Source organism: Anolis sagrei, chromosome 5 (genome assembly GCF_037176765.1).
Source record: "Anolis sagrei isolate rAnoSag1 chromosome 5, rAnoSag1.mat, whole genome shotgun sequence".
NCBI lineage: Eukaryota > Metazoa > Chordata > Lepidosauria > Squamata > Dactyloidae > Anolis > Anolis sagrei.
In genome coordinates, this window is record NC_090025.1 from 198,257,098 (window position 1) to 198,283,849 (window position 26,752).

Below are 26,752 nucleotides of genomic sequence, written 5' to 3' on the forward strand. Positions count from 1 at the left end.
CATTTCATAGCAACAAAGATCCCATCCCCGTCCCATGTCCCAGTGATATTTAATAAAAGAATTGATTTTATTTGGAGACTTTGAGTCCAATGTTCTTGAAGAAAATCCAAGAGAAATGATGCTTCCTGAAGTCCAAGTCAGGCAGCAGAAAAGTCCTTGACTTTGCAAAGGTTAACAGATGGGGCTCTGGCCAGGCCGCCATGGATCCACGTCTTGGTCCTTGGGAAACTACAATCTCTTCCCAAAGGGCCCCTTGGCCAGGCTCCTCTCCGAAGTCCCATAGGGGAACCGCATCAAGTCCCCGGGTCTGGAGCCAGGCAGGGGTGAGCAGCAGCGAGGAGCGGTTGAGTTGTTTACATGGAACCGGCGTTTTTGACAATCAGCTGTTCTCTAATAAAATATATTCTCAAATATATTCTCTATCTTGGGAAGTCTGATCTGGCCACGGTGGTCCACGCTCTTGTCACATCCCGAATAGACTACTGCAACGCGCTCTACGTGGGGCTGCCCTTGAAGACTGTTCGGAAACTTCAATTAGTCCAATGAGCGGCAGCCAGATTGCTCACCGGAGCGACATTCAGGGAGCATACCACCCCCCTGTTATGTCAGCTCCACTGGCTGCCTGTTCAATTCCGAGCACAATTCAAGGTGCTGGTTTTGACCTATAAAACCCTGTACGGTTCCGGTCCAGTGTATCTGTCCGAACGTATCTCCCTCTACGTCCCACCTCGAAATCTAAGATCATCTGGGGAGGCCCTGCTCTCGACCCCACCACTCTCACAAGTGAGGCTGGTGGGGACGAGGAGCAGGGCTTTCTCAGTGGTAGCCCCTCGCCTGTGGAACTCACTCCCGGGGGAAATCAGGACATCATCATCCCTCCTCTCCTTCAGGAGGAGGGTGAAGACGTGGTTATGGGACCAGGCCTTTGGACAACCAGGCAATTAAATAACACAATCAGGTAAACAAGAACAACAGGATTGAGGAAGTGGAATGGAAAATGAGAACTATGAGTTAGCGATCGCTGACCTTGTAAGAGAGGAATTGGGTTTATATTGGTTTTTATTGATTTTATTGATTTTATTGATATAATGCATGAATTGTATAATTGTGTAATTGTGTAACTGTGTAATTTTCTGTCTTGATTGTTTTGCACTACAGGCATCGAATTGTGCCTTGTTTCTGTAAGCCGCCCTGAGTCCCCTTCGGGGTGAGAAGGGCGGGGTAAAAGAACCCCAAATAAATAAATAAATAAATAAGATCGAGAGGTTATTTCCTGGGCGTAGGGATCCAAAAAAGAAAAGCAAGATAGCAGATAGATTTAGAATTTAGTACAGAAAAATATGACATTAAAATGGAGCCAATCCGCCATTTTATGATTTCGTGGATACTGAGATCCGAAAGGAGAAATCCCGTATCCGCTGTTTCATAAAACGCAGATTCGGCGTCCCCGGAACACCAGGAAGGCATTCCGGGCAGGCCCGCGGTTCCCCGGAGCCTGGAAAAAGTTAATTTCATGCAGTTTCATGGTTCAGGCAAGGAAAGACACAAAGTATTAAGCGGAAAAGTTAAAAGTTGCAATTTCAAGTATCTTTATTAGGGGGATAGCTACAATGTTAGGGCTTGGGGAAAAGTGATAGAAAGGCATAGAGGCTGAGTGCAGTCCTAGCTTGAGCTGTCTGTTGGGGCACATTTCATCAGTTTGTCCCAATTGTGACTTCCAGGAACTGCGGAACTCTCCGCTGCGGGTCAAACCAACTTGAAGGCGGGGGCCTCCGCTGCCCTCGATGACAACTGGAGACATGATGAGGGCCATGTATAAATATGTGAGAGGAAGCCACAGGGAGGAAGAGGGAGCAAGCTTGTTTTCTGCTTCCTTGGAGACTAGGATGCAATGGCTTCAAACTACAAGAAAGGAGATTCCACCTGAACATGAGGAAGGACTTCCTGACTGTGAGAGCCGTTCAGCAGTGGAACTCTCTGCCCCGGAGTGTGGTGGAGGCTCCTTCTTTGGAAGCTTTTGAACAGAGGCTGGATGGCCATCTGTCAGGGGTGATTTGAATGCAACATTCCTGCTTCTTGGCAGAATGGGGTTGGACTGGATGATGGCCCATAAGGTCTCTTCCAACTCTAGGATTCTATGATTCTATGTGTAGGAGTCTGATGGTTGCGCAAATGTACTTTGTGTATGCTCAGGACAGAGCTTGACCAATGCAATTTGTTTCTGGACTATTTATTTATCGTGTCATCAGCAACCAGATCATTGTGTTACATTTCTAACAGAACAAAACAAACAAACAGAGAGAGAAAAAGCACAAATTTTGCAAGCTTGGTAGTTGATTAAATGTCCTTTGACCAGTCTCTGTCCCCTTGGAGTGCCTCTGGTGTTGCCGCAAGAAGGTCCTCCATTGTGCATGTGGCAGGGCTCAGGTTGCATTGCAGCAGGTGTCAGTGGTGTGCTCTTCTCCACACTCGCATGTCGTGGACTCCACTTTGTGGCCCCATTTCATGAGGTTGGCTCTGCATCTCGTGGTGCCAGAGCGCAGTCTGTTCAGCGCCTTCCAAGTTGCCCCGTCTTCTGTGTGCCCAGGGGGGAGTCTCTCATCTGGTATTACCCACAGATTGAGGTGCTGGGTTTGAGTCTGCCACTTTTGGACTCTCGCTTGCTGAGGTGTTTCGGCGAGTGTCTCTGTAGATCTTAGAAAACTATGTCTGGATTTAAGTCGTTGACGTGCTGGCTGATACCCAAACAGGGGATGGGCTGGAGATGTCTCTGCCTTGATCCTTTCACTATTGGCTGCCACTTCCCGGCGGATGTCAGGTGGTGCGATTACCGGCTAAGCAGTGTAATTTCTCCAGTGGTGTAGGGCGCAGATGCCCCGTGATAATGCGGCATGTCTCATTAAGAGCCACATCCACTGTTTAGCGTGGTGAGATGTGTTCCACACTGGGCATGCATACTCAGCAGCAGAGTAGCACAGCGCAAGGGCAGATGTCTTCACTGTGTCTGGTTGTGATCCCCAGGTTGTGCCAGTCAGCTTTCGTATGATATTGTTTCTAGCACCCATGTTTTGCTTGATGTTCAGGCAGTGCTCCTTGTAGGTCAGAGCACGGTCCAGAGTGACTCCCAGGTATTTGGGTGCGCTGCAATGTTTCTGGACTAAACCTTGGCCTTGATGGCTGCAATGCAAAAGATGTAGAGTTGTTCTCAATTCCGGCAGAGTTGGAAAAAAAAACCTTTTCACTTCATTTGTGGTTTTGACGTCAGCATGCCATGCGGTCTAGCCATGCGCTCTATGCTCCCAGCATCATTCGAAGAGTATCCAAGTCCTTTCTGTTGGGTTGCATTGTTCATCATGCATCTGTTGCAATAGATTTGCACAAATTTGCACAAAGAAGGTATTTGGCACTCCCCGTCGCTGTCCCTCTTGCAGGCGCCTTGTTTCCATGTCCGTGCTTCTGCGACGGAGGCTTCGCGTGCAGGAAATGAGCAACTTGGGTGAAGCTGAAACAGGAACTTGGGTGAGACTCGCTTCGCAGCAGAAACGGAGGTCCCAGTAAACAACTACCGTTCCGTGGAAGCAAGGCCCCCAAAGCAAGGTACCCAACGTTGTCAGTATGAGATGGTGGCATTGGGTTGACAGCACAGGGTTGTCATTTGCAAAGCAAGGAAGTTGGTTGGTCTCAAATAGTTATTCTTAACAGATGTTGGGGCGGTTGGTTGGTCTCCAATGGTCATTCTCTATGGTTGTTGGGCTTTTAGCAGTGCTGCCTTCCCTGGCTGTGGAGCTGGGCTTTAGAATGCTCTTTGATTGTAGGTGAACTATAAATCCCAGCCACTGCAACTCCCAAATGTCAAGGTCTATTTTCCCCAAACTCCACAAGAGTTCACATTTGGGCATATTGAAGTTTGGTCCAGATCCATCATTGTCTGAGTTCACTGTGCTCTCTGGATGTAGATGAGCTACAACTCCAAAACTCAAGGTCAATGGCCACCCACCAAACCCTTCCAGTATTTTCTGTTGGTCGTGGGGGTTCTGTGTGGGATGTTTGGCCTAATTCTGTCATTGCTGGGGTTCAGAATGCTCTTTCATTGGAGGTGAACTATAAATTCCAGCAACTACAACTCCCAAATATCAAGGTCTATTTTCCCCAAACTCCACCAGAGTTCACATTTGGGCATATTGAAGCTTGGTCCAGATCCATCATTGTTTGAGTCCACAGTGTTCTCTGGATGTGGTTGAACTACAACTCCCAAACTCAAGGTCAATGCCCACCAAACCCTTCCAGTACTTTCTGTTGGTTATGGGAGTTCTGTGTGCCAAGTTTGGTTCATCGTTGGTGGAGTTCAGAATGCTCTTTGATTGTAGGTTAACTATAAATCCCAGCAACTACATCTCCCAAGTGACAAAATCAATTCTGCCTCCAACCCCACCAATTCAAATGTGGACATATTGGGTATTTGTGCCAAATTTGGTCCAGTGAATGAAAATCCATCCTGCGTATCAGATATTTACATGACGATTCATATCAGTAGCAAAACTACAGTTATGGACGTGTTGTTGTTGTTGTTCATTCGTTCAGTCGTCTTCGTGACCTCATGGACCAGCCTACGCCAGAGCTCCCTGTCGGCCGTTACCACCCCCAGCTCCCTCAAGGTCAGTTCAGTCACTTCAAGGATGCCATCCATCCATCTTGCCCTTGGTCGGCCCCTCTTCCTTTTGCCTTCCACTTTCCCCAGCATAATTGTCTTCTCTAGGCTTTCCTGTCTCCTCATGATGTGGCCAAAGTACTTCAACTTTGTCTCTAGTCTCCTTCCCTCCAGTGAGCAGTTGGGCTTTATTTCCTGGAGGATGGACTGGTTGGATCTTCTTGCAGTCCAAGGCACTCTCAGCACTTTCCTCCAGCACCACAGCTCAAAAGCATCTCTCTTCCTTCGCTCAGCCTTCCCGAAGGTCCAGCTCTCACATCCGTAGGTGACTACAGGGAAGACCATGGCTTGCACTAGGCAATGGATCTTTGTTGCCAGTCTGATGTCTCTACTCTTTACTATTTTATCGAGACTGGACATTGCTCTCCTCCCAAGAAGGAAGCGTCTTCTGATTTCCTGGCCACAGTCTGCATCTGCACTCATCTTTGCGCCTAGAAATACAAACCCTGTCACGGCCTCCACGTTTTCTCCCTCTATTTCCCAGTTGTCAATCATTCTTGTTGCCATAATCTTGGTTTTTTTGACGTTTAGCTGCAACCCGGCTTTTGCGCTTTCTTCTTTCACCTTGATGAGAAGGCTCCTCAGCTCCTCCTCGCTTTCGGCCATCAGAGTGGTGTCATCTGCATATCTGAGGTTGTTAATGTTTCTTCCAGCAATTTCCACCCCAGCTTTGCATTCCTCCAGCCCCGCACATCCTCGCATGATGTGTTCTGCATACAAGTTAAAAAGGTTGGGTGAGAGGATGCAGCCTTGCCGTACGCCTTTCCCAATCTTGAACCCGTCTCCTGTTCCGTGGTCAGTTCTGACTGTGGCTCCTTGGTCCTTGTACAGATTCCTCAGGAGAGAGGGAAGGGGGCTTGGGATGCCCATCCCACCAAGAACTTGCCACAATTTATGATGATCCACACAGTCAAAGGCTTTAGAAGAGTCAATGAAGCAGAAGTAGATGTTTTTCTGAAACTCCCTGCCTTTCTCCATTCTCCAGCATCCGGATATTGGCAATCTGGTCTCTCGTTCCTCTGCCTTTTCTAAACCCAGCTTGAACATCCGGCAACTCTCGCTCCATGTATTGCTGGAGTGTTCCTTGCAGGATCTTGAGCATTCACTTCCTGGCATGAGGAGAAATAAGGGCCACCCTACGGAAGTTGGAGCAGTCTTTCGCATTTCCCTTTTTTGGTATGGGGATATAAGTTGATTTTTTCCAGTCTGATGGCCATTCTTGTGTTTTCCATATTTGCTGGCAAATGGCATGCATCACCTTGACAGCATCATCTTTTAAGATTTTAAACAGTTCAGCTGGGATCCCGTCGTCATATTGGGTATTTGTGCCAAATTTGGTCCAGTGAATGAAAATCCATCCTGCGTATCAGATATTTACATGACGATTCATATCAGTAGCAAAACTACAGTTATGGACGTAGCAGCGAAAATAATGTTATGGTTCGGGGTCACCACAACAGGAGGAACTGGATTAAGGGCTCGCGACATTAGGAAGGTAAAGAAACACTGGTATAGGGTATCAAAGGCCACTGAGAGGTCCAGGAGAACCAACTCCCCTTGTCAAGTTTCCTACGCAGGTCATCCACCAAGCAGGCCAAGTCTGTTTCCGTTCCATGTCCCAGTCTGAAGCCAGACTGCTTTAGCAAACGATTCAAAGATGGGCCCATAATAGTTTGGGGAACGGTGCTCCAAGAGCCATCATCAACGGCTCTTGGAGTTTCCGTCCTGGAGCCGAAGCGTTTCTATATTCTGAATCAATGAATTAGATGATGAAGCGGAGGAGATCATTATCACACCCACAGGTGATGCTTACTTCCTACTTAGGTGATCCCTCGTTGTCTGAGTAAGATTGTCCCCCAAGTTCGGTGTCCTGGCAGTAGGTCCGTAGGTGGCTGTGGAGCCCTATTCTTGACCTGCATCTTCTCCCACAGTGAGGGCATCGGTTTCCAGGTGGAAGGCAGTCTTAGTCAGGGTTGGCATGATGCACCTTCCTCTTGGCATGTTTCTCTCTTTGGCCCTCCATTCGTGCCTCTTCAACTTCTGCAGCACTGCTGGTCACAGCTGACCTCCAGCTGGAGTGCTCAAAGGCCAGGGCTTCCCACTTATAATAAAAATAATTTGTATTGTCGAAGGCTTTCATGGCTGGAATCACTCAGTTCTTGTGGGTTTTTTCAGGCTATATGGCCATGTTCTAGAGGCATTTCTCCTGACGTTTCGCCTGCATCTACGGCAAGCATCCTCAGAGGTGACCTCACCTCTGAGGATGCTTGCCATAGATGCAGGCGAAACGTCAGGAGAAATGCCTCTAGAACATGGCCATATATTGTCGAAGGCTTTCATGGCTGGAATCACTCGGTTCTTGTGGGTTTTTTCGGGCTATATGGCCATGTTCTAGAGGCATTTCTCCTGACGTTTCGCCTGCATCTATGGCAAGCATCCTCAGAGGTGACCTTACCTCTGAGGATGCTTGCCATAGATGCAGGCGAAACGTCAGGAGAAATGCCTCTAGAACATGGCCATATATTGTCGAAGGCTTTCATGGCTGGAATCACTCGGTTCTTGTGGGTTTTTTCGGGCTATATGGCCATGTTCTAGAGGCATTTCTCCTGACGTTTCGCCTGCATCTATGGCAAGCATCCTCAGAGGTGACCTCACCTCTGAGGATGTTTGCCATAGATGCAGGCGAAACGTCAGGAGAAATGCCTCTAGAACATGGCCATATATTGTCGAAGGCTTTCATGGCTGGAATCACTAGGTTCTTGTGGGTTTTTTCGGGCTATAGAGCCATGTTCTAGAGGCATTTCTCCTGACGTTTCGCCTGCATCTATGGCAAGCATCCTCAGAAGTGTGAGGTCTGTTGGAAGTAGGAAAAATGGGTTTATATATCTGTGGAATGGCTGGGGTGGGGCAAAGAGCTCTTCTCTGCTGCAGTTAGGTGTGAATGTTTCAACTGACCACCTTCATTAACATTTGAAGGCCTGCCTGAGCCTGGGAAATCTGTTGCTGGGAGGTGTTGCTGGGAGGTGTCATGGCCATATAGCTCGAAAAAACCCACAAGAACTGAGAAAAATAACTTTATTTTTATACCCCGCCAACCATCTCCCTTAGGGGACTCAGGGTGGCTTACAAGGGACACACCCAAGATTACAATTAAAACACACATGTAAAACACTTTAACCAATTAAAACATCAGATAAAACACATAACAACACAATTGAAAGCAATATAAAAACAATACGGCTGAAAGAAACATAGCTGAGGTACAGATTCAATGACCGCAATACATTTTTACAGGAGCGCAGGAAAGTGCAACAATACGGTAAACTGGGCAGGAAATACTGTCATAACACATGTTGAGGTAGGACGCATGCCAGTGTAAAGTACAGGACTTCAAGTAGGGACAAGAAAGTTACTGGTGAGCAGTTTAGTCAAAAGCGCACCGGAACATCCAGGTTTTTAGTTGACTCCGAAAGGGGGACAACGTAGGAGCCTGTCTGATCTCCCTAGGGAGGGAGTTGCAGAGCCGGGGGGCCACCACTGAGAAGGCTCTCTCCCTCGTCCCCACCAACCGTGCATTTGGCGGCAGGGGGAGAGAGAGCAGTGCCTCCCCAGAAGATCTCGAGGTACGCACTGGTTCATAGGGGAAGATGCGATCGTGGAGATAAGCAGGTCCCAAACAGTTCTCAGAGTCTATGCCAGAGTTTTTAAGGTTGGCTTTGAGCTCGTCTTTAAATCTCTTTTCCTGCCCTCCAACATTCCGTTTTACGTTCTTGAATCATAGAATCATAGAATCATAGAATCAAAGAGTTGGAAGAGACCTCATGGGCCATCCAGTCCAACCCCATTCTGCCAAGAAGCAGGAATATTGCATTCAAATCACCCCTGACAGATGGACATCCAGCCTCTGCTTAAAAGCTTCCAAAGAAGGAGCCTCCACCACACTCCGGGGCAGAGAGTTCCACTGCTGAACGGCTCTCACAGTCAGGAAATTCTTCCTAATGTTCAGATGGAATCTCCTCTCTTGTAGTTTGAAGCCATTGTTCCGCGTCCTAGTCTCCAAGGAAGCAGAAAACAAGCTTGCTCCCTCCTCCTCCCTGTGGCTTCCTCTCACATATTTATACATGGCTATCATGTCTCCTCTCAGCCTTCTCTTCTTCAGGCTAAACATGCCCAGTTCCCTAAGCCGTTCCTCATAGGGCTTGTTCTCCAGACCGTTGATCATGTGAGTCGCCCTCCTCTGGACACATTCCAGCTTGTCAATATCTCTCTTGAATTGTGGTGCCCAGAATTGGACACAATATTCCAGATGTGGTCTAACCAAAGCAGAATAGAGGGGTAGCATTACTTCCTTAGATCTAGACACTAGGCTCCTATTGATGCAGGCCAAAATCCCATTGGCTTTTTTTGCCGCCACATCACATTGTTGGCTCATGTCTAACTTGCTGTCCACGAGGACTCCAAGATCCCTTTCACACGTACTGCTCTCGAGCCAGGCATCCCCCATTCTGTATCTTTGCATTTCGTTTTTCCTGCCAAAGTGGAGTATCTTGCATTTGTCCCCGTTGAACTTCATTTTGTTAGTTTTGGCCCATCTCTCTAATCTGTCAAGATCGTTTTGAATTCTGCTCCTGTCCTCTGGACTATTGGCTATCCCTCCCAATTTGGTGTCGTCTGCAAACTTGATGATCATGCCTTTAAGAAAACTGTATAAAATGAGTTCAGAATAGAGTAACTGCTTTGGGAGACAGTGAACTTTGGGCATTTGGATAATGTAGTCCAGGGAGTTGATGGCGGAGGAGCATCACTTCAATGTTGGTGTTTGTTGCTTCTTCCAGCATGCTAAAAAAGAAAAGGTTGATGCACAACCAGGAGGGACCACTAACATTTTGGAATAGAGTGACTGTATTTGAAAGGATCTTATTAAAACCAGAATTAAAAGGGCTGATTCTCGATTTGGATCAAGTTCCCTTTGATGCTTAATGCTCAGCTTTTCGCCTGAGAGTTGCAAGATGGGCCACTTCCTTCTTGAGGACCGGAAGCTTCATGGTTTGCAGGGAGATGCACTGCAAAGATTTTGCAAGCCTCTTTTGCTTCCTCTCGCTGCCTTGCAAACACTTGCAAAACCCATTCACTCAAATGTATTTGTGATATCTATTTAAAAGCATCCCGTTTTCAGAGATGTTTACAGCCAAAAAATGTGTGTCTTGTAATTCCTTTTTAGCATCAAACTCAGTGCATCTACACTGTAGAATCGATGCAGCTTGACACCGCTTGAACTGCAATGGCTCAGAGCTGGGAATTGTAGCCTTACAAGGTCTTGAATCTTCTCTACCATAATTTTTATGCAGTTTTCTTAATGAGAAATCATCAGAAAATATGGGTTGTTGTAGGGTTTTTTTGGGGCTCTACGGCCATGTTCTAGAGGCATTCTCTCCTGACGTTTCGCCTGCATCTATGGCAAGCATCCTCAGAGGTAGTGAGGTCTGTTGGAACTAGGAAAAGGGGTTTATATATCTGTGGAATGACAAAGGACTCTTGTCTGCTGGAGCCAGGTGTGAATGTTTCAACTGACCACCTTGATTAGCATTGGATGGCCTGGCAGTGCCTGGAGCAATCTTTTGTTGAGAGGTGATTAGATGTCCTTGTTTGTTTACTCTCTTTTGTTGTGCTATTCTAATTTCAGAGATTTTTAATACTGGTAGCCAGATTTTGTTCATTTTCATGGTTTCCAGAGAGGAAACAAACAAGGACATCTAATCACCTCTCAACAAAAGATTGCTCCAGGCACTTCCAGGCAATCAGATGCTAATCCAGGTGGTCAGTTGAAACATTCACACCTAGCTCCAGCAGACAAGAGTCCTTTGTCCCACCCTGGTCATTCCAGAGATATATAAACCCCTTTTCCTAGTTCCAACAGACCTCACTACCTCTGAGGATGCTTGCCATAGATGCAGGCGAAACGTCAGGAGAGAATGCCTCTAGACCATGACCATATAGCCCAAAAAACCTACAACAACCCAGTGATTCCAGCCAGGAAAACCTTCGACAATACATTGAACATCAGAAAATATGTGGGTTTTTTTACCAGCTCTTTCCTCTGAAACAGAATCTATTATTTGTTCGTTGTCTCCCATCCAATTAGTGGCCAGGCCTGGCCCTGCTTAGCTTGCAAAACCAGATGGGATGAGGTGTGTGTTTCTTTAAGTCACCTGTTAAATTAATGTCAACTTCATAACTTTCAGAGTCTTCTTAGGCTGTTAAAGTGGGGTCAAAACTGCATTAATTCTACAGTGTAGCCACACCCAAAGAGACCACACTCCTCCTTTTAAGTCAGTGACTCCAACCTTTGGGAAAACTACAAATCCCATTGTTCCATTGTACTGAGCCAATACAGTGAATTATTATGAGAAACATGTAGATTTAAAACACATGTTCTGGGCAGTGTGAAGGAAAGCAGAAACACCAGTCTGGGCGTGGGTGGGTGGGTGAGTGTACTACAAATCCCAGCATGATGCTGAGGTTGCATCCATACATCTCTCTCCCACAGATGTGGAAGGCGGTGGTGGGACACAACGTCTCCGTCAAAGTGGAGTCCCAAGGAGACGACTGGGACACCGACCCCGACTTTGTGGTGAGTTCTCCTGGTTAGAATCGTAGAATTCTTGAGTTCGAAGGGAACCCCAGAGGCCATCCAATCCAACCCTCTTTTGCTAGGAAGGAAGACGCAAACCAAGCACTCCTGATGTTGTGGCTCAGTCTGAGCCTGAGTCTGAACTGTCTGGGCCTTCTGAGCCTGACTTTCTGCAGGATGACGAGGAGGCTGATGGTGTTGGGGTTCAGCCTGTGTGTGAACCTGAACCTGATTCTCTGATTGTATTTCCCGATGCTAATGAGGATGTTGATTCTGAGGTCAATGTAGAAGAAACTCCTGCAGCCTTGGAAAGCGAAAGTCCAAATTCCCATGAGAATATTTCAGAGCCAAGCGGTGAACTTTCACTCCCTTTTGGCTCTTCAGAGAATCTGACATCTGGGCTCTCTAATGAGGATAGGAGAGGGCAGATTTGGCAGAGCAGGGGAGAATCGCAAGGTTTACGAAGGTCAGCTAGATTGAGAGAAATGCAAACAAGGCCTTCAAAGCCTTCAGGCGTGTCACGTAATAGATTTCTCGGCTTTAAGTGCCTCCTGTCTGGATGCATCTTCAGACCAGGCATCGTTTCAGATTCATGTGCAGACTCTTGCAGTTCTCCTGCTTCCATTGGCTTTGTTCCAATGAGTTTTTCTAGTGCTTCAAGTACGGTTAGTGGATTGCTGGCAGGTTCCAGGATTTAGCAGTGTTTCTATGGGTTTTTGATCTTGTTCATGGACATTTCTTGTTGGTGATTTTTACTGTGGCTTTTTACCTTGCATATTTTCCTCTATTTTTGTACTCATCTTTCATCAATAAAAAGGATTGTTTTTCCTGAAGTCATGTGTGGTGGATTGTTGTCTTAGGGTCCAGTTTCCTGCTCTGGGTTGCAACACCAGCCTTGAAGATAATAGTGAATTAACGAGTAGACAGGATCGTTTACAATTAAGAGTTCGCAGAAGCACACGCCTTGCCAGCAAGCGTGAAGCCAAAGGTCAGCGCAATGCTTTCATGTCAGGGAAAATATTTAATGTTGTAACCGACAGGCATTTCCTGTCAGTCCAATGTTGCTCTTTCCCTGTTAACTTCTGTGGAATTACCTTGGCTTTTGCAGAACGCTTCTGGCTTCTTTGAGACTTGGATTTTGATCCTGATTTTACCTGTCTATCATGGACTCTTTTTTGACCATTGCTAAGGGATTATGCTTCATGTTATTTGCCTTTGGATCTTGGGAACCTTGCCTTTGCATTTAAGACTCTGTTTTGCCTATTGAACTTTTGCATCTTTATTTCTCTGTTTTGATTTGGCTTTTTCTAAATAAATTACAAAACAACAACAACAACAACAACAACAACAACAACACTTTATTTTAATGATGTAGCCGACAGGCATTTCCTGTCAGTCCAATGTTGCTCTTTCCCTGTTAACTTCTGTGGAATTACCTTGGCTTTTGCAGAACGCTTCTGGCTTCTTTGAGACTTGGATTTTGATCCTGATTTTACCTGTCTATCATGGACTCTTTTTTGACCATTGCTAAGGGATTATGCTTCATGTTATTTGCCTTTGGATCTTGGGAACTTTGCTTTTGCATTTAAGACTCTGTTTTGCCTATTGAACTTTTGCATCTTTGTTTCTCCGTTTTGATTTTGCTTTTTCTCAATAAACTACAAAACCTACAGCCTTGGTGTGTGGCGGTGTCTTGAGCAAGGTGAAAACTACCCTGAGTTGCGACAACTGACAGATGACCACCTGGCATTGGTTTCAAAATTCCAGACAGCATATAATTCCACTAGTGTTGAAAGGGACACCCCCCCCCCCCCACAAAAGGCCACCCAGTCCAACCCTTCTGCCATTTAGGGAGACACCATCAAAGCTCTCCTAACAGATGGCCATCCAGCCTCTGTTGGGAAACCTCCAGAGATGGAAAGAGATTCCACCAGACTACCAGGCAGTATGTATTCCATAAGTATTGGAAGGGACCTCCAAAGGCCATCTAGTCCAACCCCCTGCGATGTAGAGAAAACAAAATCAAAGCCTTCCTGACAGATGTCCATCCATATTGTGCTTTAGAACCTCCAGAGATTAGACTCACAATCAGAAGCAGATTTCCCCATCAGTCTGCTCCGACAGTCAGAAATTTCTTCCTAATGTAGATGCAACCCAGGGTCTGAATCCCTGCTCGGTCCCGGAAGCCCACTGAGTGACTTCAGGCAGGCCACACTCTCTCAGCCTCAGAGGAAGACAATGTCAATGACCAAATCATTCCAAAGATGCCCAATGATAGGCCTATGTAGAGATCACTGTAAGTTGGAAATAGCTTGAACTCCTTTATTTCCCGAATATCAATACTGGGCACTCTCTCCTGATTTCTGTTTTGCAGAACGACATCTCTGAGAAAGAGCAACGCTGGGGCGCAAAGACCATCGAAGGCTCCGGCCGCAAGGAGCACATCGAGTGAGTGCTTGTTTCCACCTTTTCCCCTCACTCCCTTCTCTTTAATGTTTTGTGGGTTTTGCATTGTACTCTTTTTAAGGCCGTGAGCTTTGAGTCTCGATCAAATGCTAATCATTTAGGCACCACCTATATGTAGAACTGTAAGTTGCAGGATTTGAACTGTTATATCATGCCTGATTTTGCCTTTTTACCCTGTAGATGCATAGTTGGATTGATTGGTTATTTATAGCTGTCAATTATTGTTGTTTGCACCAGTTGAATTGCTCCTCCTGCTCAATTGTTTGACCCCACCTCTTCCTAGAGAGCAGGACAGTGTTTCCTTTTCCATTCCACCATCAAACTTTCTATCAGATGGACGTGAGAGAGAGACTTGGCTCTGAAGCCCTTGATTAAGTTACCTCTCAGCACCAATTCTGAGGTTCTTACCCTTGAGACTTTTGCTTCATGTTCAGATCAACCTGGACAACGTTGAGAAGTCTCGAGTGCCTTCAAACCAGTTCTTTGGCACCAGAGGAAGGCTTTGTCCCTTCAAATATAGGCCATTGGAATTGGGGTTGTGATTATTCTGATATTCACAGCCATTGAGAAAGAGGGAACTTGGAAAAGCTTCTCAGCTGCAAAACTCCTTGGACCCAAGACAACCAGAGACTGTAATGTATGTTTTCCTTTGCCCCTTTGAGACTTCCAGCTTATTGCCTAAAGGGAAAATCATTCTCTGTGTTGTCTGACATGGTGGTTTTCAGAATGGCCCAGCATTTCTCTTCTTCTCATGCATTCTTCCATTCTGGCAATGCTTTTTTGCACTCAAGAAAGATGTAGGGAGAGTTTTTTTCTTGCATCTTGCACCGGTGATTGCAGTTAGTGTCTTGCAGGAAAAGGAAGTGGTGTTTCCACCCAGCGCTTTGCTAAATGAGGGGTGTTTTTGGAGGCCCGGAAACCCCAAAGGAATCTCCCAGAGACAATGAGAATTGAGGAAGCAAATCATGTAAGCGCAATGGATGAAAACATAGGTTAAAATATTGGCTGCAAGACTGAAAATGGGGGTAAAAGTAAAGGTTTTCCCCTGGCGTTAAGTCTAGTTGTGTCTGACTCCGGGAGTTGGTGTTCATCTCTATTTCTAGGTGGAAGAGCGAGAGTTGTCCGTAGACACCTCCAAGGTCATGTAGTCAGCATGACTACATGGAACTCCATTACCTTCCCGCTGAAGCGGTACCTATTGATCTACTCACACTTGCATGTTTTCAAACTGCTAGGTTGGCAGAAGCTGGAGCTAACAGCAGGAGCTCACTGGGCTACCTGGATTTGAACTGCCCACCTTTCGGTCAGCAAGTTCAGCAGCTCAGCGGTTTAACCCATTGCACCACCGGGGGAAAGTTTATTTATTTATTTATTAGTACTGGGTGATCTATTATTGTTGTTGTTGATGTTGTTGTTGTTGTTGTTGTTACTATCCTCTGCCACGTGTTGCTGTGGCCCACATAGGGGTTCTGTGTGGGAGGTTTGGCCCAATTCTTTCGTTGGTGGGGTTCAGAATGCTCTGTGATTGTAGGTGAACTATAAATCCCAGCAACTACAACTCCCGAATGTCAAGATTCTATTTTCCCCAAACTCCACCAGTGTTCACATTTGGGCATATTGAGCATCCGTGCAGAGTTTGGTCCAGATCCATCTTTGTTTGAGTCCACAGTGCTCTCTGGATGTAGGTGAACTACAACTCCAAAACCAAAGGACACAGCCCACCAAACCCTTCCAGTATTTTCTGTTGGTCAGGGGAAAACTGTTTTCCAAGTTTGGTCCAATTCCATCGTTGGTGGGGTTCAGAATGCTCTTTGATTGTAGGTGAACTATAAATCCCAGCAACTACAACTCCCAAATGACAAAATCAATTTTTTTGAGTGAAGGACATACATTGAGTTGTTAGGTGTCTTGTGTCCAAATTTGGTGTCAATTCGTCCAGTGGTTTTTGGGCTCCGTTAATTCCACAAACAAACATTACATTTTTATTTATATAGATTATTATTATTATTATTATTATTATTATTATTATTATTATTATTATTAGAAACACAACAAGATGAGTCCACAGCAAACAAGATCACTCTGCTGGCTGTTGTATTGAATCACACATCCGACACTTCCCAGGTGTCTAGGACTGTGTGATGTATCAGTGAATAATGCATGCAGATCAAAATAGCGTGGCCTTATTCAGCTGGCAGATGGTCAGCGCCTATTGTTTTTAAGTGCAGGCCAAGGTCTTGAGGCACTGCACCCAGTGTGCTGATCATCACTGGGACCTTCTTGACTGGTTTGTGCCAGAGTCTTGGAAGTTCGATCTTTAAATCCTCGTATCCTGTCAGGTGTTGTTGTTGTTGTTGCTGTTGTTGTTATTTGTAACTTCCTACATAGAATTGTAGAATCCTAGAGTTGGAAGAGACCTTGTGGGCCATCATCCAGTCCAACCCCATTCTGCCAAGAAGCAGGAATATTGCATTCAAAGCACCCCTGACAGATGGCCATCCAGCCTCTGCTTAAAAGCTTCCAAAGAAGGAGCCTCCACCACACTCCGGGGCAGAGAGTTCCACTGCTGAACGGCTCTCATAGTTTTATTAACACTATTTTTGTTCCTGGGATAACAATGTCATTTCCTAATTGATTATATCAATATCTCAAAAAATGATCTATTCTGAGGGAAATGTCTCCAAAAAATGACAATTTTTGGGAGGAAACCCCACTTTTCTCAGGAAATGTCACCAAGAATAATATTTTTGGAGGGGACAACCTACCAAAAATAACACTTTCTGAGGGAAAATCCACCTTTTTTTGAAGGAAACATCACCAAGAATGACACAATGATGATGATGATGATGATGATAATGATGATGATAATAATAATAATAATAATAATAATAATAATAATAATAATAATAATTGCAACCAACGAAAGCAAAGGGACAGAGAGATGAATTGCATGGATCCATACATGCAAAAAGGGGAAGCTGGTCTGAGGTCATTGTCTCTTTCCAAATGACCTGTCATTTGGTTATTTTTAAACAAAGACCGGTGTGTCTGTCTTAATGAAAGGAGAACTGAAAAAAGAGTTCAGCGAAGGAGGAAGGGAAATTTGACAGTCCTTGGCAGAGTAAGATGAAGGCCTTGGAAAACTACAGCTCCCAGGATTCCATACTGCGATGAAATGGCAATAATTCTACAGCGTAGATGCATCGTTGTTGGGGTTGAGAATGCTCTTTGATTGTAGACCACACCTGGAATATTGTGTCCAATTCTGGGCACCACAATTCAAGAGAGATATTGACTCTAAGCTGGAATGTGTCCAGAGGAGAGCGACTAAAATGATCAAGGGTCTGGAGAACAAGCCCTATGAGGAGCGGCTTAAGGAACTGGACATGTTTAGCCTGAAGAAGAGAAGGCTGAGAGGAGATATGATAGCCATGTATAAATATGTGAGAGGAAGCCACAGGGAGGAGGGAGCAAGCTTGTTTTCTGCTTCCCTGGAGACTAGGATGCGAAACAATGGCGTCAAACTACAAGAGAGGAGATTCCATCTGAACATGAGGAAGAACTTCCTGACTGTGAGAGCCGTTCAGCAGTGGAACTCTCTGCCCCGGAGTGTGGTGGAGGCTCCTTCTTTGGAAGCTTTTAAACAGAGGCTGGATGGCCATCTGTCAGGGGTGATTTGAATGCGATGTTCCTGCTTCTTGGCAGAATGGGGTTGGACTGGATGATGGCCCAGGAGGTCTCTTCCAACTCTTTGATTCTATGATTCTATGATTCTATGTAGGTGAACTATAAATCTCAGCTACTACAACTCCCAAGTGACAAAATCAATCACCTCCCCAAACCCCACCAGTATTCAAATTTGGGCGTATCAGGCATTTGTGCCAAATTTGGTCCAGTGAATGAAAATCCATCCAGCATATCAGATATTTACATTACGATTCATAACAGGAGCAGAATTACAGTTAGGAAGTAGCAATGAAAATAATGCTGTGGTTGGGAGGGTCAGCACAACATGAGGAACTGGATTAAGGGGTTGAGGCAATTGTTTGGTCAAGGCATTGATGCAGAGAATGACCAGGAGATCCCTGTTCAAAGTGTAATTTTTCATGAGACTGTCCCTGGAGGGTGTGGGGATGATGGTATGCTCCCTGAATTTCTACCAGTGAATTCTCATGATTTGGAACTTGAAAGCAGCTTGGCATGAGGTGCAGAAATTAATGAGCAAATAGACAGACGGGAGGAGATTCGTCAAAACAGAAGAGCCGAACAGTGGCTTCGGCATTCTGCCAGGCTCCGAGAGAAAAGGATAAGAGATTCTAAGGCAAAGCAAAACCAATTTCTGAGCGTTTGGGAGATAGCTAACTAGGAGAAAAATATCCCAAGTACAGGATACGTAGTCAGATGAAGAATCATTTAGAATCAAGTCAAGTTCTCATCCTTGTTGCATGGAAACTTTGCTTGGAAGATTCGTGTTTAAGTGCCTTTTGTTTCATGGTTTTGATTCTTGGATTCTATAATTTTATATTCATGTTTCCTTGGATTCATGTTTCCTGGTTTCTGGGATTTTATTATTTGTTTTCATGGACTTTGCTGGACTATTTTCCCTGGACTACTTTGTTCCTGCTTATCTTCTTACATAATTGGATGTACCTATTTCTTTAAAGTGCTTTTTATTTTACTGCTTTTTAATTATCTTCAATAAAAGGATTGTTTTTCCTACTCAACAATGTGGTATTTAAAGTCAGTTTAAAGGCTTTTTCTGTTCTGGAGTGCAACAATATATATATATATATATATATATATATATATATATATCTCACACACACACATATATATATATAGAGAGAGAGAGAGCGCACCCCTACTTTATGGATTTTCACTTTTTGCGGGTAGTTCTGGAACGTAACACCCGCGATAAGTGAGGGAACACTGTATAGACTTCTTGAGAATATAGAAGAGGCTGGATGACCATCTGTAAGGACGACTTGGGTTGGCAGAAGAGGGTTGGACTAGGTGGTCTCTGAGGGTCTCTTCCCATTCTACTGATCTTCTCTCTTTCTGCTATCCTGGCTCCAAGTCCTTTATGACTTCGTTGGTCAACACCAACACCTCAAATGGAGCCTGGAATCAAATGGGAAGACAATGGCATGCTGCTCTTGCAGAACTGGTGTGATATGGTCTCCAAAATGCACACCTGACACCAAGTTGTCCTCTTGCATTTTGCATGAATTGCAGCTTCCCAACACTGATAATACAAGAACAAAAATCGTGTTGCATAGTTATTTTGAGAGGAAGAGCAACCCAGATCAAGTTCCTATCTGGAAATGGTGACTGGAAAAGCTGATGTGCTTTCTCTTTCTTTGCAGCATCCATGCACTCCGGAGCAAGGTCTCGGAGGAGCACGAAGTCCTCAAGAAGAAGGAGCTGGAGGCGGCGCCCAAAGCGTCCTATGGCTATGGGGGCAAGTTTGGGACCGAGAAGGACCGCATGGACAAGGTGCCGAACTGGGACGGGGTTGTGTTGCTCTTTGTTTGGTGCCAGGTCTAGAAACTGTGCATCTAAGCTTTTAGGTAGTTGCAGGAACCAGGTAGCAATGACCTGGAGGAAGTGATAGAGAGGGTATGCTTGTCACATTTGCAGAATGACGCCAAACTGAAGTTAAATTTGGACGATTGCGAGAGAGATTGATAACAGATTCAAGACTGAAAAGAAATCCATTTCTGGCCGCTTGGGATATAGAGTAGATTAGGGGATAAAAGTGCCAAGTACAGAATCTGTAGTCAGACGAAGCAATGTTGGAATTGAGTTATGACTTTGTCCCAAGTCCCGGGAAGCCTTGCCTTGGATAGATTCCCGTCTTAAGTGCCTTGTTTGATTGATGCTCAAGTTTTGGGCTTTTACCTTGGAAGTTCCAGTTTTTGTTTTCATGAACTCTGATGGACTAATTTCCTGGACTATTTGTTCCTATCTTTCTACCTAATTGGATTTACCTATTTTTGTGGATTGCTTTTTACTTTTACTGCTTTTAAATATTTTCAATAAATTGCATTTTTACTCAGCTGTGTGGCGTTTAAAGTCAGAGGGCTTTCCTGGCCTGGAGTGCAACACAGACTAAATTAGTCCAGAAAACACTGGAAATACCAACCCCTCCCCAAAATCCCCCCAAAATAGCATAGAAAAACAAAAGAACTCACCCGGCCTCCATGATGCGGCTGCCAGAATTCTCCTGGCGCATACAAATGTCAAAAATCGCTCCTGCCCCTTTTTTCCTGGCACGTTATTTGTATGCACCAAGAGAACTCCGGCAGCCGTCTCATGGAGGCCGGGTGAGTTCTTTTGTTTTTTTATGCTGTTTTGGGGGGCTTTTGGGGAGGGGGTTGGTTAAAGGCCCAGGAAGTCTCTCTGCAAAGAGGTGAAGGTCCCTGGGACTGTCTGGTTATATGTCAATAAGGAAATGTATACATTTTATAACTCTATGAAATAGATATAGTATAAAAGCTATACAGAAAGTCATGAAGACTGCATACAAATATGATAGCTGTTACTGGCTTTGGCTGTCAAACAGAGGCACATCAACCTCCTGCTGGGCTTTTGGAACATAGCATACACTTTTTGAAAGTGCTTCTTCTATTATATACTCTTTTTTTTCATAAACTTACTCCTTATTGATGACCTGTGTTGTGTTTGAGGGGGAAAGAGTCAGCTACAACAGTGTCTTCCTTGTTTTCCCAGAGCGCTTTGGGCCACGAATACGTTGCCGAGGTTGGGATGCACTCCTCGCAGACAGATGCAGCCAAGGGCTTCGGAGGGAAGTTCGGGGTGCAGAAGGACCGAGCCGACAAGGTCAGTGGCACCAAATGGCCAAATCCCATTGATGTTGTTCTGTGCCTTCAAGTGGGTTCCAAGATAGCACTCAGCCACAGAATAAACAAAAACTGATATCAAAAGCTACACCATAGTCAAAGGGTCCAGTCCAGTGGTCAAACGCCAAGAGTTCAATAAACAAAGTCCAGGGATCAAGAGTCTATACCGTAATCAAAAGCCAGTCCAAAGGTTCAAGGTTCCAGGGTTCTAAGATTACAGGAGCCAGGTGAGGATACCGAAAATCCAACTGACCTGGGGGGGAAACCAGCAGCATCCACCACCAAAATATTTATTTATTTATTTATTTGACTTGTATACCGTCACTCCTAATTTGGCTCGGAGCAGTTTACAGCAGTAGATTAAAACAATACAACCAACTTTAAAATACAATAAAAATGAGAACTGACATAGTCCCATCAAAAGCTTCTTGGAAAAGAAAGGTCTTACAGGCTTTCCGAAAAGCAAGTAGCTCTCGGATGGTTCGGGTTCCAACTGGCAAGGCATTCCATAAATAAGGTGCCACGATCGAGAAGGCTCTCTGCCTAGTCGAGGACAGATGATAAGTCCAGATGTTGGGGACTTCAAGCAAATTTTGGTCTTCGGACTGAAGTAATCTGTGGGGTTGGTAGGGGGATAAGCGGGCCTTCAGGTACGCTGGCTCCAGACCATATAAGGCCTTAAAGGTTAATACCAGCACTTTGAAAGTAATCTGGTACTCAATCGGAAGCCAGTGCAGCTGTTGGAGAATTGGGGTGATACGACACCTTGCTGGCACCCTGGCGAGAAGACGAGCCACTGCATTTTGCACCAGCTTCAGTTTCCGGATCACTGACAAAGGAAGGCCAGTGTAGAGGGCGTTACAGTAGTCAAGCCTTGAGATGACCATCGCCTGGATCACCGTAGCCAGGTCGTTCCTAGATAGGAAGGGAGCCAGTCGCCTAGCCTGACGTAGGTGGAAAAACGCAGATCTGCTCACAGCAGAGACCGGGGCCTCCATTGTGAGCAGAGGGTCCAATAAGACACCAAGACTTCTCACAGAAGGTGACATAGTGTCTCGCCATCCAGGGTAGGCAGATGGATCTCTCTCCCACCCGGGCGGCCCAGCCAAAGGATCTCCGTCTTCGCTGGATTCACCCTCAACCTGCTGGCACGCAACCATCCAGTCACGGCCTCAAGGCACTGATGGAAATTTTCGGGTACGGAGTCCGCCCGGCTCTCCATCCTCAGAATGAGCTGAGTGTCGTCAGCGTATATGACAATACTTTTCTCCCGAAAATCACTTCCAAGGCTCGCTCCTTATATCCAGAGACACCCAGCTGCAACCTATCTCTTGCATACCTCCACCCTTAATTGCTTTCCCCCATGAACTCTTACTTACAGATTACTCAACCCTTTAAAACTAAGACTGTCATTAACCCTTCCATCACTAAGCACCATCAACTGCAGAACGTATGACACCCTTCCTTCCTTCTTTCCTTCCTTCCTTCCTTCCTTCCTTCCTTCCTTCCTTCCTTCCTTCCTTCCTTCCCCATTATCTTTGTATAGACTATAAACTCTTAGGGATATTTCCCATCTATTTTATTTTCCCCAAACTCTTAAATGACTCTATTTGGCCCATACACAATTAAGCCAGCAATAGCCGTAACTTCATGCCTCTCTTCTTTCTCTGCAGTCTGCGCTCGGCTTCGACTACAAGGGAGAGGTGGATAAACATACCTCCCAAAAGGGTGAGTTGCAAAAAATTATAATTTCATCCTCTGGAAAAGGTTTTCACATCAATTGTTTTGAAGGCTTCCTTTTTTTAGAACTGGAAAAATATTACTTTGCTAGGTCTCTCCTAACAATTGGGAAGTCTCATTGGAAAAGGAGAGATACTTTGCATTTTCTCCATACAAATATACATAATTTTTTTCCATGCAAAACAATTTTCTGCACTAAAAAAAAAAAATTCAAAACACATTTTTTCTGTGCAAAAAAACCCCAAGTTGTTGTTGTTGTTGTTTGTTTATTTATTTATTTACATTATTTCTATCCCGCCCATATCAGGGTGGTATTATTGTTGTTGTTGTGATTGTTATTTTAGAACTGGAAAAAATATTACTTTGTTAGGTCTCTCCTAACAATTGGGAAATACCATGCAAAGAATGGTAATTGACTAAAGGATTGGCAATATGGACAACGAACAGGATCACGTTTTTAGTTAAGAGCTGAACTGGATTGGTATTGATGTATGAATTGTGTCTTATGTTTTTATGTTTTTATGCTTTTTAACTGTATATTGTTGACTGTTATATTATGCTGTAAACCGCGTTGAGTCGCCGGCTAGGCTGAGAAACGGCGGTATATAAGTATTTAAATAATAAAAATAATAAATAATTATGTTTATTATGTTTCCCACTTTTTCTCTCCATATGGAGACTGAATGTATTCCTGTCCATTTCATGTGTTTTTCTGGGCTTATAAAAAGTCATTTAGCCTCTTCTGCCAACGAGTGCAGGTCCTTCACTGATCTACAACTCCCAAGATCTCCTAGCATTGAGCCATGGCATTTTAAAACCTGGGAATTGTAGTTTGGCACTATTCAGCATTGAAGACTAAAGACCTTGGAAAACCCCATCTCCCAAGATTCCATGGCTGTCAAACTGAATCAATTCTGCAATGAATTCTGTATCTTGGAAGCACATTTTTCAAGAATATCCAAATCTAGACTTCAAGAACGCAGCTACATTTTGCATTCTTGCTGCAACCTACCCCATCTTAGATTCTTGCTATCATTGGGTGAATTAATTCTGCAATGTAGATGCACCCAAAGTTTTTGCTAGAGGACTAAAAACCTATTTTGTTGCATTTATATGTAACTGCGCCTTTCTGAAAGACCTTGGACTAGGTGAAATGCTATTTGATGCCTATGTGGTTGTACTTTCTGGCATACAGATAGTTTCTGGCTAGATGTTAAGTTGCAAATCTCTGTTTTGTTTCTGCCTCTTTCTGAAATCGGCTCCATCTCTTCCTACTTGCAGACTATGCTGTTGGCTTTGGAGGGAAATATGGGGTGCAGAAGGACCGCCAGGACAAGTCTGCATTGGGTTGGGCCCATAAGGAAGAATTGAAGCCCCATGAGTCCCAGACAGGTCAGTGTTAGAGCTGCAATGCAATTAGGGGTGCGTCCCAACCTTCGTTTGCAGGACTTTGCAAAAGAGTGGAAACTCTCCTGTTGGTGATTTCCCTTCTTTGGCATGGATTTTCCCCATTCTATACAATCGAATGCCTTTTCTAGGGGTACATTTACAGTATTTCCCTTCTTTGGCATGGATTTTCCCCATTCTATACAATCGAATGCCTTTTCTAGGGGTACATTTACAGTATTTCCCTTCTTTGGCATGGATTTTCCCCATTCTATACAATCGAATGCCTTTTCTAGGGGTACATTTACAGTATTTCCCTTCTTTGGCATGGATTTTCCCCATTCTATACAATCAAATGCCTTTTCTAGGGGTACATTTACAGTATTTCCCTTCTTTGGCATGGATTTTCCCCATTCTATACACTTAAATGCCTTTTCTAGGGGTACATTTACAGTATTTCCCTTCTTTTGCATGGATTTTCCCCATTCTATACACTCAAATGCCTTTTCTAGGGATGCATCTATATTATTTCCCTTCTTTCGTATGGATTTCCACCCATTCTATTCACTCAAATGCCTTTTCTAGGGATGCATCTATATTATTTCCCTTCTTTTGCATGGATTTTCCCCATTCTATACACTTAAATGCCTTTTCTAGGGGTACATTTACAGTATTTCCCTTCTTTTGCATGGATTTTCCCCATTCTATACACTCAAATGCCTTTTCTAGGGATGCATCTATATTATTTCCCTTCTTTTGTATGGATTTCCACCCATTCTATTTACTCAAATGCCTTTTCTAGGGATGCATCTATATTATTTCCCTTCTTTTGCATGGATTTTCCCCCATTCTATACACTTAAATGCCTTTTCTAGGGGTACATTTACAGTATTTCCCTTCTTTTGCATGGATTTTCCCCATTCTATACACTCAAATGCCTTTTCTAGGGATGCAGCTATACTATTTCCATTCTTTTGCATGGATTTTCCCCCATTCTATACACTCAAATGCCTGTTCTAGGAGTGCATTTATACTATTTCCCTTTTGCATAGATTTCCCCCATTCTATACACTTAAATGCCTTTTCTAGGAGTATACCTACACTAGAAATCCTCTTTTGCATGGATTTCTCTCCATTGAAGTGCCTTTCCTAAGACTTGGAGGACAGATACACTGTAAAATTATAGCAGTTCAACACATTTACTGGCTCTACCCTACAGAATAGGTGCCCTTGGCAGAAGTGGTGATACACATCATGATCTTCTTTCATTAAGCTTTACAAGAGATCAGGTAATGTCTTTTTATCTATTTCCCAATTCTGGCATGGATGTCTCCCCATTCAATCCAATTGAATGCCTTTTCCGAGGCTGGACATAACATGCCATAGTATGCAATCTGAAACTGCATTGAAACCTATGGAATTGTGAATCCAATAGACACTTTGCAAATAGATATCCAAGAATCAGAAAATACTTGAAGCGGTGCAATAAATTTATTTTATGAAAGTATGGCAACCCCAGTTTTCCTAGAGGCAGAGAGAGTAGAGTCCTTGAAACGAGATAACAGGAATTCCTTTGCCCTGAGAAGAAAAGGGAGTTTACCAGCTAGAAGACAGATAAGGCAGGAGGGCAGATGTTTCTTTGTATTGTCGAAGGCTTTCATGGCTGGAATCACTAGGTTCTTGTGGGTTTTTTCGGGCTATAGAGCCATGTTCTAGTGGCATTTCTCCTGACGTTTCGCCTGCATCTATGGCAAGCATCCTCAGAGGTTGTGAGGTCTGTTGGAAGTAGGAAAAATGGGTTTATATATCTGTGGAATGGCTGGGGTGGGGCAAGGAGCTCTTTCCTGCTGCAGTTAGGTGTGAATGTTTAGCTGATCACCTTCATTAGCATTTGAAGGCCTGCCTGAGCCTGGGAAAATCTGTTGCTGGGAGGTGTTAACCTGTGCCTGGTTTTTTCCTCTCTGTTGTTTAGCTGTTATAATTTTAGAGTTTTTTAATACTGGTAGCCAGATTTTGTTCATTTTCGTTCTAGGCGGTCAAAGATCCGATGAGCCTGTGGTGTTTTGAAAGTCCTTTTGGCTGCGAGAAATTGTGGGATGGTATCTGTGTCTCTGCAGCGTAGAAGGAAAGTCAAGGAGCACAGTAGATGTGCTTTCCTGGTCCTTAGTATCTGGCTACCAGTATTAAAAAACTCTAAAATTATAACAGCTAAACAACAGAGAGGAAAAAACCAGGCACAGATTAACACCTCCCAGCAACAGATTTTCCCAGGCTCAGGCAGGCCTTCAAATGCTAATGAAGGTGATCAGCTAAACATTCACACCTAGCTGCAGCAGGGAAGAGCTCCTTGCCCCACCCCAGCCATTCCACAGATATATAAACCCATTTTTCCTACTTCCAACAGACCTCACACCTCTGAGGATGCTTGCCATAGATGCAGGCGAAACGTCAGGAGAAATGCCTCTAGAACATGGCTCTATAGCCCGAAAAAACCCACAAGAACCTAGATGTTTCTTTGTCTGTGTGTTTAGAGCTGTACTTTGTGAGTCGCCATTTTCAGCCATCAAGATGTAGTCGCTTATAGAAATGCTTTCAGTAAAGTTTGTTGTTTTTGAAACTTAAGAAGTCTGCAGTGTGATAATTGATCTGGAAACCGCAAGTACGCTGTGCAATACCGGAGGGTCTCACTCTGACAGTTTTCCCATCCCTTGCCAAGAAGGTCTTATGTGGCCCAATGTGGCCCTTGGTGTAAACAAACTCTGCATTCCAAAGTGCAAATACTGTCTTTTTCCTGAAATTTGTCTCTGTCTGCCTGCAGACTATGCTGTTGGCTTTGGAGGGAAGTATGGGGTGCAGAAGGACCGTCAGGACAAGTCTGCCTTGGATTGGGCCCATAAGGAAGAACTCAAGCCCCATGAGTCCCAGACAGGTCAGTATGGAAGGGTTGGGGTGCCCTTG

General features: G+C 44.6%; 1 protein-coding gene across 1 annotated transcript in view; it reads left to right on the forward strand.

The window, feature by feature from the left end:
* Nucleotides 1-3,422: 3,422 nt before the first annotated feature.
* Nucleotides 3,423-26,752, forward strand: part of LOC132775607 (src substrate cortactin-like) — a 53,609-nt gene continuing 30,279 nt past the window's right edge. The window contains exons 1-8 of the mRNA XM_067469403.1: nucleotides 3,423-3,597; nucleotides 11,256-11,339; nucleotides 13,714-13,787; nucleotides 19,172-19,301; nucleotides 20,538-20,648; nucleotides 22,342-22,396; nucleotides 23,690-23,800; nucleotides 26,613-26,723. Coding sequence (XP_067325504.1) covers nucleotides 11,256-11,339; nucleotides 13,714-13,787; nucleotides 19,172-19,301; nucleotides 20,538-20,648; nucleotides 22,342-22,396; nucleotides 23,690-23,800; nucleotides 26,613-26,723 — 676 coding nt within the window. The 5' untranslated portion in view covers nucleotides 3,423-3,597. The remainder of the gene's footprint in view (nucleotides 3,598-11,255; nucleotides 11,340-13,713; nucleotides 13,788-19,171; nucleotides 19,302-20,537; nucleotides 20,649-22,341; nucleotides 22,397-23,689; nucleotides 23,801-26,612; nucleotides 26,724-26,752) is intronic.